This window comes from Eriocheir sinensis, chromosome 53 (genome assembly GCF_024679095.1).
Source record: "Eriocheir sinensis breed Jianghai 21 chromosome 53, ASM2467909v1, whole genome shotgun sequence".
In the NCBI taxonomy this organism is placed as follows: Eukaryota; Metazoa; Arthropoda; class Malacostraca; order Decapoda; family Varunidae; genus Eriocheir; species Eriocheir sinensis.
This window is the reverse complement of record NC_066561.1, coordinates 6,374,233-6,385,433: the sequence shown is the minus strand read 5'-3', so window position 1 is coordinate 6,385,433 and position 11,201 is coordinate 6,374,233. Positions and strand designations below refer to the sequence as shown.

General features: G+C 42.7%; 1 protein-coding gene across 1 annotated transcript; it reads left to right on the top strand.

Moving 5' to 3' along the window:
* Window positions 1–1,943: 1,943 nt before the first annotated feature.
* Window positions 1,944–11,201, top strand: LOC126983288 (UDP-xylose and UDP-N-acetylglucosamine transporter-like). The gene is made up of 8 exons (XM_050835943.1): window positions 1,944–2,391; window positions 4,075–4,197; window positions 4,539–4,652; window positions 4,947–5,049; window positions 5,822–5,953; window positions 6,609–6,764; window positions 8,885–9,045; window positions 10,672–11,201. The coding sequence occupies exons 2-8, from the start codon at window positions 4,121–4,123 to the stop codon at window positions 10,916–10,918; spliced, it is 990 nt and encodes a 329-aa protein (XP_050691900.1). The 5' UTR covers window positions 1,944–2,391; window positions 4,075–4,120; the 3' UTR covers window positions 10,919–11,201.

Below are 11,201 nucleotides of genomic sequence, written 5' to 3'. Positions count from 1 at the left end.
ACAAGGACACCAGTATTCGAACACGAGGAGGAGGAGGAGGAGGAGGAGGAGTGGGAAGAGGAGGTAGTGGTGACGGAGGAGGATGAAGAAATGCAAAGACAACTCACAAATATACACTTCGGGATCGATCTGGATTTATGACGCGCAGGTGCAAAACACGCATATTTGTGTTGGCTGTTGGGGGGACGGGGGAGCCGAGTGTGCAGGGGAGGGAAGTGAATCAGGTGTAATTGTTAGTGTTGGTGTGTTGTGGTGACAAGTGAGTGTGTATTTGTTTTCTGAATGAGTCTATTGTACCGCAGTCTAAAATCTGATGAGGGAGGATGTTCCAGTCACGTGGAAAGTATGAGTGCTTGTATGCGTCAGTGTTAGTGTGATATGTTTGGTATTTATGGATGTGTGTGTTACGAGCACGTTGACTGTTTGCGTTGTGAGGTATATTTGTGGGTCAATGTCAATGTGAGTGTTTGTGATCTTGTACATAAGTGTAAGTCTGTGTGCTTGTCTGCGTAAGTGAAGAGGTTCCATGTTTATCTGTTGTTTGATCCGTGTTGTGATGCCAGGCGTTCAAGTGTAATTGTTTGCAATGAACCTTGCCGCCTTGGTGTTGATTTATTCTAATCTATCAATGTTTCTGTGTGTGTAAGGATCCCACACCGTGGAGCGGTATTCAAGTGTTGGTCTCACAAGTGTGTCATAAGCTATATGTTTAATGTCAGGTGTGCAGTTATGTAAATTGCTCCTCAGGAACCCCAGAGTTCGGTTGGCTGTGGCACTACTGTGGTCTATGTGAGTGTTGAACTTTAGGTTAGTGGAGAGGTGGACACCAAGATACTTGTGTGTGTGGACCGATTCAAGTTCTGCATTATGGAGAGTGTAAGTGTGATGGATGGGGTTGTGAGCTCTGGTGAGTCTTAATAGTTTGCACTTGTCAGGGCGGAAATGCATCTGCCTCAACACACACACACACACACACACACACACACACACACGTCGCACGGTCAAATACTCCTCAGGTGAGTTCAGGAAAGGTGTGAGCAGGAAGAGGCGAGGCTGCAGGTGAAATCCCGAGCTTATTATAGTACTACAGGAGGAAGAGGAGGAGGAGGAGGCGACGGAAAGGAAATAATCTAGACACTGAGGGCGCCATAAGAAAGAATAATGAAGATAAGAAATAGGAAATGAAGAAAGAGGAGAAGAGGAGGAGGAAGAGGAGGAGGAGGAGACTGGGAGAGGATGTGGAATATAAGAGGAAATATGGATAAGAAGGGAGAAGGGATAGTTTAGGTGGGAGAAAGGAAGAACATATGAGGGAAGAGAAGAGAGGAAGGAAGTGAGGGCGATAGGAGAGTAAAGAAGGGAGAGTGGGAAGTGGAAGAGAGGAGGAAGGAGAATGAAGGGAGTGGGGGAAGGGAAGTGGAGATGAGGGATAAGAGGGAGGGAGGGAGAAGGATGAAAGGAGGGAGAGAAGGGAAGATTTTGGTGGAAGAAGGGAAGAAGAAATGTTGGGAGAGGAAGGGAGGGAGGATGGTGAGAGAAGAAGAGGGAGAAGTACGGGGAGGTAGGACGGAAAGGAGAGAAGTATTTTAAACTAAAGAAATAAACTAATAATAACAAACTGCGGGTAAGAGAAAGAGCGAGGCTGTATAACTCTCTCTCTCTCTCTCTCTCTCTCTCTCTCTCTCTCTCTCTCTCTCTGCATCCCAAGTGTATTATATCATTATTTTCTAACATTTCCTGTCTTCCAATCTTGTATCACGACTTTTATCTTCTCTCAATCAGTAAACCTCAGTCATTCTCTCTCTCTCTCTCTCTCTCTCTCTCTCTCTCTCTCTCTGAGCATCGTACGGCCGGCAGCGGGGCGAGGCAAGATAACACATAACTGATATTAGGCCACCTGCAGCTCATCCCTGGCGGTATGTACACGTAACATTACACACATGCCGCCCTTGACTACCCAGCTAAAGGCACTGTTAATAAGCGAGAGCCGGAGGGAGGGAGAAACCGAGTAAAATAATCAGAAATTCAAAACATGTACTCTCGCTCTTTGCTTTCCGCCCGTCGCCCGGAGCAACCATAGCACTCACTCGCCCCTCTCACCCTCCCTTCCCTCCTCCCTTTCCCACTCTCTCCCACCCATCCGCCCTCTCCCTCCCTCCCTCCCGTTCCTTTGGCGCAGGCCCACATGGTGCCACTAGTGAGGGAGGTTGGGCCAGGGTGTGTAAGGAAGGTTTTAATATGCTATCCCCCTCGTGAGTCGTGTGTGTGAGGCGTGAGTGACCCGTGAGTGAAGGTGTGAGTTGACAGGCCCGGGGAGGGTGTGTGAGGGTGTGTGAAGGCCCTAAACAACTCCTGTGCCAGACTTCTCCTCTTGAGAGTGACGGACTGACGGTGAGTGATCTTGTCGATTATTTATGAACCTGACCTTTTGTTTCGTACTCACAGACAACTCTTTCTTCTCTATTGATTTTTTTTTTATACGTGTTTTTTGCTCTTGTTTTCCATGCTTGTTTATCTTCGACTGTAAACACCTGTTATTGTCCCGTTTTCTTTCTCTGTCAAGCACTAACTTTAGAAAATCACGCTATCAGCAGCTACCGTGATTTTGTCCTCAGTAAATGAAGAAGCGTTGCGTAAATCAGCGTTGAAGGGAAGATAAGAGGTACACGTATACACAGTGCGGGTGAGTCACGGTGCCTCAGGGAAACGTGGCATTAACATCAGATTATTACAAGATTACATGTCTTCGAAACTGAGAGAGAGAGAGAGAGAGGACATGTTTTCGCAACTATTGCGATTATCAATGCTGGCTCACAACAACCACCACCACCTCTCTCTCTCTCTCTCTCTCTCTCTCTCTCTCTCTCTCTCTCTCTCTCTGCACAAAATTTCAGCTTGGTCGGATAGATGGGAGATGCCCTTTAACGTAGACAAGTGCCAGGTCCTTCAAGTTGGAACAAGGAATAAGAAGTTCGATTACGAAATGCGCGCCGTTGAACTCAAAAGCGTTCAATGTGTTAAGGACTTGGGGGTCAAAATCGCGTCAAACCTCAAATTCTCACATCAATGCATCGATGCAGCAAATAAAGCGAACAGAATGTTGGGCTTCATTAAAAGAAACTTCTTATTCAAGAATAAAGATGTAATACTTCCACTCTACAATAGTTTAGTCAGACCCCACTTGGAATATGCGGTACAGTTTTGATCTCCCCGCCATGCAAAGGACATTGCTAAATTAGAAGGTGTTCAGCGTCGGGCAACAAAAATGATCCCTTCCTTGCGCAACAAATCTTACTAAGAAAGACTTTCCGCCCTTAACATGTTCTCTCTTGAGAAACGTCGCCTCCGAGGAAAACTGATCGAATGTTTTAAAATACTTAATGGTTCCACGAATGTAGATCAACATTGTTTGTGATCGATGACACTTTGCGTACCAGGAACAATGGCGTAAAACTCAAATGTAGACAAGTAAATTCAGACTGCACCAAATTTTTCTTCACCAACGTTGTAGTGCGAGAATGGAACAAGCTCCCACCGTCAGTGGTCCAGTGTAACACGACTGACTCCAAAAATAAGCTCGACCGTCACTTCCTTCAACTTAATATTAACTAGAGTTGAAATGCAACGTTTTGGAGCCTTCTGATTAATGTAGAATCACTTGGATTTAAGGACAGACCACCTAGTCTGGACCATGGGGTCTGTGTGGTCTGATCTATGTAAATATATGTAAATCCATGTTAAAATCTCTCTCTCTCTCTCTCTCTCTCTCTCTCTCTCTCTCTCTCTCTCTCTCTCTCTCTCTCTCTCTCTCTCTCTCTCTCTCTCTCTCTGCATCTAGATAAATTAAACCATGGCATATGTTATTCTCTCATTTCAAATAATTATTATAATTATTAATTACTTACACAAGTGTGTGTGTGGTTATTTTTTAGGTAATAAATATTTTGCTTTAAAAGTTGTAGTCAGTAATGAGGATAGTGGGATCTCTCTCTCTCTCTCTCTCTCTCTCTCTCTCTCTCTCTCTCTCTCTCAACATCGTGGGAATCCAAAAACTCTTCCTCTCTTCCGCCCCAGCCACCACCGTCACCTCTACCGCACCACCACCACCACCACCGCCGCCATGGGGGCCGCCACCGCTATATTTATGGTGTTCGTCGGGTGCTGCAGCAATGTGATCTTTCTGGAGTTCCTTGTACAGTAAGTCGAGGGTTGCTGACTCATAGCAAACACACAGATAAAGAAATTATATATTGTCACCTAAATATTTCTACGTATTCAGGATAACATTGCATAGATCAGTGAATACAACCATTTGAAACTTAATGATAAATGGTTATTTTTATGTAATATACTGTTTGATGAGTGATATGAAAGTAATAATAGGAGTAATCTGTGTGCAAAGTTGAATTGTTGAAACTTGGGATGCAATGCAGTTTTCTGTTAAGCATCAGCAGACGTAAGAGAATGAGCTTTAAGAGGCAGCCTAAAGGAAATATTAATCCTGCACTAAATCTTTCGCGTTCTCAATCCTTCCCCAGGGATGAGCCTGCGTGCGGGAACCTCCTCACATTCGCACAGTTTGTCTTTATCACAATCGAAGGCATTATCTTCACCATGGATTTCGGGAGGAAGAAAAATGTGATACCGATAAAGTAAGTGTGAAAGAGGCGGAAAGGGAAAGGCGAGGTTATTCAAATATTTCTGGATGATGTTCTGTTCATGATTAGTTTTAAAAAGTACCGCGTCAGTTGATTTAGCTAAGGATGTTCAGGGATTAAAAAGTACTGTGTGGATTGATTTAGCTTTTCATGTACGAGGTGAGATTTCCTTAGCTTTTCTAGACGTATGTATTAACCAGAAGGAAGTTGAATGATTGATTTCTCTCTCTCTCTCTCTCTCTCTCTCTCTCTCTCTCTCTCTCTCTCTCTCTCTCTCTCTCTCTCTAGGGACTACCTCATTCTAGTCGTCATGTTTTTCCTCGTCAACGTCACAAACAACATGGCTTTTGGCTTCAAGATCTCCATGCCGCTACATATCATCTTCCGCAGCGTGAGTATACAAGTTCGATGTATATCGTAGATAAGATTTTTTTTTTTTTAAGATTTACCCCTAGTATCACTAGGGAAAAGATTGCTCCCTCCCTGCACGAGGGAGCACGGGCCTTTGCCAAAAGGCGGCCCGTAGCAGGGTGCCGACAGACCGACTCAATCGGCGATCGAAATCTGGCCGACCAAGTCGGTCTGTCGACGAGGACTGGCGTGTCTGAGATAATAATTCAGATAAACGGTTAGATATGCATAACAAGAATGTACAGACTGCATACGTGGGGTAAAAAGATAACATGCTCTTGAATATACGTTTTCAGGACATACACAGTCTGATGCATAACGTGGATTAGATAAAAATTACTATAAAGTTAGAAATGCAAACTGTGATTAGACTGCATACGTCGAGTAGGTTAAAGAAAGCACCCTTCTGAACATACTTTTTAGGGGGAAACTTATGGGAAACCTTGAATATAGTAATGACTGAGCTGTGAATAGTATAAAGGTAGAAATGCAGAAGAATGATTGAACTACATACGCCGAGTAAATTAAGGAAAACATTCTTCTAAACATACGATTTCAGGGGAGGTTACGAGAAGCCTTGAACAAAATAATGAATGTCAGCGTAACTATTTTTTGTACGTAAAGTTTCGATAATTAAGAAATTGAACTGAACTGAAATGGTTGGGGCTCTAAAGAGGAAACTAAAAACTACCACAGCCTCCCTTTCAATACCGATGTTTTCTATGATGAAGTCTGTTTTCTCTTATTTTCAGGGGGGGCTCATCGCTAGCATAGTAATGGGCGTCATTGTGATGGGCAAGAAGTACAGCGGGGCCAAGTACCTGTCTGTGTTCATGATCACTTCAGGCACCATCATCTGCACCTTTGCCTCGGCTGAGCATGTGGTGAGTACTGATGATGGTGATGATAATGCGATTCTTTTTTTCTTTCATTTCGACTTTTTTTTGTTATGATTTCTAAGTAAACAATGGTGATGGTAGTGGTGATGGTGATGATGATGATGGTGATGGTGGTGATTCCTTTTCTTATCTTCATCCCTTTCTATCACTGTTTCATTTACATCTATTTCCATATTCATTTCCCACCTTTTCTTTTTCTCTATAATTTTCCTCCTCATTTTATACCTTTTTCACGCCTATTCTTCGTTTCCCTCAACACCCCTTCAAACACTCCCCTTAATTGTGACATTCTCTCTTTCTACCAATCTATCAATCTATCCATCCATCAATTTGTCTATCTATCGCTTTATCTATCTATCTATCAATCTTTCTACCTACCTGTCTATTCTTCTGCCTCTCTCTCTCTCTATCTATCTATCTATCTAACTAACTAGCTATCAGTCAGCCAATCAATCAACCAATCTATCTATCTATTTATCTATCTATCTATCAATCAATCACTCTCACCTATATATTGATCCATTCATCTGTCTACCTATCTATCTAGCTATACATCTATCTACCTTTCATTTTCTATATCTATCCATCTATTTATCTATCAATCTATATCTATCCATCTATCTATCTACCTAACCCGCAGGAGGAGGGCGGGGACGCTTCCTCCAACTTCCTGACGTGGCTGTCGGGCATCGCTATCCTCACCTTCGCCCTCTTCCTGTCGGCGAGGATGGGCATCTACCAGGAGTGCCTCTACACCAAACACGGCAAGCACCCGCACGAGGCCCTCTTCTTCATCGTGAGTAAACAATGATGGTATTTTCTAATGGTTATATTCGCCTTGTTTCGTTATCGTGTCTAGGTATAGTTTGAAGGGTTTGTTTAGTTATTTCCTTTCCCGGACCTTTTTATTCTTCATCTTTATCGACCATTGTTCTTCTTTATTTCCTTTTCTGTTACTTTCTTTTCTTTTTTTTCTTTCGGCCGGGTTTTTTTTTTTTTTTCTTCTTTTTTAAGGTTGAGTTAGTATTGATTTTGTTTTGTTTTCTTTCTTTCTTCTTCTTCTTCGTATTATTATTATTATTATTATCTCATTTTTCAGTGTATTTTTTCTCATCTTATTTTGCCTTTTTTTCGTTGTAAGGACAGGTTGATGTATTTATAGGAGTTTTATTCGTTTTATTTCTACGTAAGTGTTTATATGCGTATATATTTGCTGTATTTCTTTAATGTGGGTATATAGCGATGTTTTCTAACGTTTTATTCGCTCTGTTTCTTCACCGTCATTGAATAGATGTTTTTAAGTTATAGTCGCTTTGTTCTTTTCATCATAACTATATAGACGTCTTTTTAACTGACATTTACTTCCGTTTTTCCATGTTGGTATATTCCTACGTTTTAAAAGGTTATAGGCCCTTTATTTCTTCAACGTGAGTATTATAACGATGTTCCTAAGAGTTTTCTTCGCTTCATTTCTCCATCTTGAGAATTTTTATATATTTTTAAAGGTTATATTCACGTTATTTCCTTACCGTAACTGTAATAATGTTTTTGACGGTTATATGCGCTTCAGTATTTGCTATTTTGGTTTCTTTGTCACGAGGTACATGGAACACCACCCGCACGAGGCCCTCTTGAGTAGAAGGTTTAATCGGTGTATATTAACTAACAAACAGGCAAACTAGGACGAATTCAAGGCCGTATGTTATCCTAAGGCCAGGCTCCTGTATTATTTGTCACAAGGTACACATGAGGCCGTCTTGAGAAGAAGGTTTAATCGGTGTATATTAACTAACAAACAAGCAAACTAGGACGAATTTAGGGCCGTATGTTATCCTATGGCCAGGCTCCTGTATTATTTGTCACAAGGTACACACGAGGCCCTCTTGAGTAAAAGGTTTAATCGGTGTATATTAACTAACAAACAGGCAAACTAGGACGAATTTAGGGCAGTATGTTATCCTATGGCCAGGCTCCTGTATTATTTGTCACAAGGTACACACGAGGCCGTCTTGAGTAGAAGGTTTAATCGGTGTATATTAATCTAACAAACAGGCAAACTAGGAAGAATTCAGGGCCGTATGTTATCCTAAGGCCAGGCTCCTGTATTATAATCATTAGGTCAGCGCCATAACTCCATAACTAACATCTCCACGACTCCACCCCTGGCTATGGTTCTCCTCCTCCTCCTCCTCCCTTATTCCCCTTTCTTCCACTTCTTACGTAAGTTAAAGAGACGCCACAATCCGACCACCAGGTGATATCCAACCCTCGGCTTAACCTTGACTCTCCTGTACCAACTCTACTTTTTTCTCACAGTTACGGTACTTCGCGGAGCGTTGCTAGGGAACGTTTTTTTCTGCATTGAATAAACATGTGATTATATAACTGCACTGTGAAAGCGGTGCAGTGCGGCAGAATTGTACTGTTCAAACATCATATACATAACCCCACATTACTGAACATTTCTCCCCGCCCCACTCCCACACACACCAATAAGAAATTCCGCCCATACACAACCCAATACAAACGATATTTACATTAACAACCTATTTAGTCCACCACATTCATCTATCTCCCTTTCATGCTAAGTAGAAAAAACATACCGCCACCCACAGGCCACAACAAACGACTCCCACTCACAACAACTCAGCATTCCTCCATCCATCTCACTGACGTACTGCATTCAAGTTTCAATTCCTCTCACAACTCCCAAGCTCTCACAACCACTCCTTCACAACTCAGGGTTTCTTCATTAATTTCCCTGACCCCTCTATACACTCAACCATTCCTTCCTCTAGCTTCCTCCTCCTCTTCCTCCTCCTCCTCCTTCTCCTCCCTCTCATAACACCTCAGCATCCCTCCATCTATCTCCCTGACCTATCTCCACTTAACCATTTCTCTCTCATCCCTCCCCAGCACACCCTCTCGCTGCCCGGGTTCATCCTCGCTTTGGGCAGCATCCTCGACCACGCCCGCAGGTTCAGCCAGTCAGCCCCCCTCCCCCTCCTCGCCCCCTTCCCGATCCTCGCCCACCTGCCCCGCCTCTGGATCTACCTGGCCGGAAACGTGCTCACCCAGTATCCTTTTAGCCAGGTGTTGTGTTCTGCAGGTGATGTACTAATGACTTGTATGGGACAGGTGAGATGCATGGGTGAAGGGGGGAGAGGATGTGTGTGTGTGTGTGTGTGTGTGTGTGTGTGTGTGTGTGTGTGTGTGTGTGTGTGTGTGTGTGTGTGTGTGTGTAAAGTTTGCATCACTTTTTTTTATCTCCTCAGGTGTGCCCAACCACCTGAGGGCAAGGTTAGGGTAAAAAGGTAAGGTATGAAGGTGATGTAAGCTTAAGGATGCATTGCCACTGTGCTCATCTTCGTCTCCAAGGTCACAAAACAATAACATACACACTGACTATAAAAAACAAAATCCTACCGGTCTTACATTTAAGCCAATCGTGTGTATGCCTGTTCAGTCACATGTACAAAACAACAGGATACACCCAAACTCACTCACACACTTCTATACCTCAGGTCACTAACCTCCCCTCAAACACCGAACCATCAAGCTCGAACACCTCCTCTGTGATACCTTCCAGAAAACCCCCTTTTATTATTTATTTTTCATTTTATTTATTTATTTATTTTTACTAAGACTAAATTGCACACTCGCATTGACTTTTTTTTTTTTTTTTTTTTTTTTTTCTACTGTTGGGATTTGCTATAATATGAATTGCGAGTATGTCTCTTCACTAACACACAAACAAAAAATAAAAAAACAAAAATGGGCGGGCTCTTTCTTTGTTTTGTTTGCTACGAGCTATTTTTTTTTTTTTTCGGTTTTCTGCTCTGGATTGTTTGTCCTTCAGCTGCTTCCGTTGCTAGAAAAAAAAAACGAAAACGCGGACAGACTATTTTGTTGTTGTTGTTGTTATTATTTTCCTTGGACTTCATTTTTTTTTACCCTTCAACTTATCTCGTTACTATAAAAAAGAAAACACACACACACACACACACACACACACACACACACACACACACACACACACACACACACACACACACACACACACACACACGTCATTGCACACACACTTGTGTAAGTAATTAATGATTATAATAATTATTTGAAATGAGAGGAAAACATGCCATGGTTTGATTAGTCTAGATGCAGAGAGAGAGAGAGAGAGAGAGAGAGAGAGAGAGAGAGAGAGAGAGAGAGAGAGAGAGAGAGAGAGAGAGAGAGAGAGAGACTCAACACACACACACACACACACACACACACAGACACGGGCAGACATGTTTTTGTGTGTGTTTGTTTTCCGCGAACTTTATATATATTTTTGTGTTCTTCGTTTAGCCCTTATTTAAGCTTCTCCCGTAAATAAAAAAAAAAAAACAAGGGCAGCCTTTTTTGTTTCCTGCTCCATTTTTTTGCTTCCTGTTTTCTGGTTTTGTCTTGTTTTAACTTGGCCTTCAGCTGCTGTCATTCCTATAAAAACACCCGACACTGACCTCTCTTGTGGCCACTCTTTACTTTTGTCTGTTGTTGTTTTGTGTTGTTGTTGTGGGAGCGATAAGTAGAGGGCTTTTTTTTCCTACACCCTTTTTGTTGCCCTTGAGCCGTCTCCTTTGTTGTAAAAATATAAAATAAATAAATAACACTAACGCCTGTCTGACAAGCGCACCCCTTCCTTAACGAGCCTCCCCCAGATACCTATGCGTGGGCTCCGTGTTCCGGCTGACCTCGGAGTGCACCGCCTTGACCGTGACCCTCGTGCTGACCCTCCGCAAGTTCATGTCACTCGTGTTCTCCATCCTCTACTTCCGCAACCCCTTCACGATGCAGCACTGGGTCGGCACCTTCATGGTCTTTGCCGGGACGCTGATCTTCACCGATGTGTTAGGGAAAGCGAGGGAGGCGTTAGCGAGACCCGAGCCTAGGAGCAAGACGGAGTAATGGTTGTGTTTTTATATTCTTGTTTTGTTTTGTTTTATTTTTCTTTAGTTTCCCATGTGGTGTACTCTAACTTTCCTCCTCTCTCTTCATCTGTATCTTCTTTTCATCTTTCCTCCTCCTCCTCCTCCTCCTCCGTTAGCGAGACCCGAGCCTAGGAGTACGACGGAGTGATGATTGTGTTTTTATATTCTTGTCTTGTTTTGTTTTATTTTTCTTCAGTTTCCCATGTGGTGTACTCTAACGTTCCTCCTTTCTCTCTTCATCTGTATCTTTTTTTCCTCCA

Bases quoted from the DNA above. Each gene is read 5' to 3' on its own strand.
- LOC126983288 (XM_050835943.1), top strand. From the start codon at position 4,121: ATGGGGGCCGCCACCGCTATATTTATGGTGTTCGTCGGGTGCTGCAGC. The intron at 4,653-4,946 runs GTAAGTGTGAAA...CTCTCTCTCTAG, and splicing joins AAAAATGTGATACCGATAAA to GGACTACCTCATTCTAGTCG. The intron at 5,050-5,821 runs GTGAGTATACAA...TCTTATTTTCAG, and splicing joins TACATATCATCTTCCGCAGC to GGGGGGCTCATCGCTAGCAT.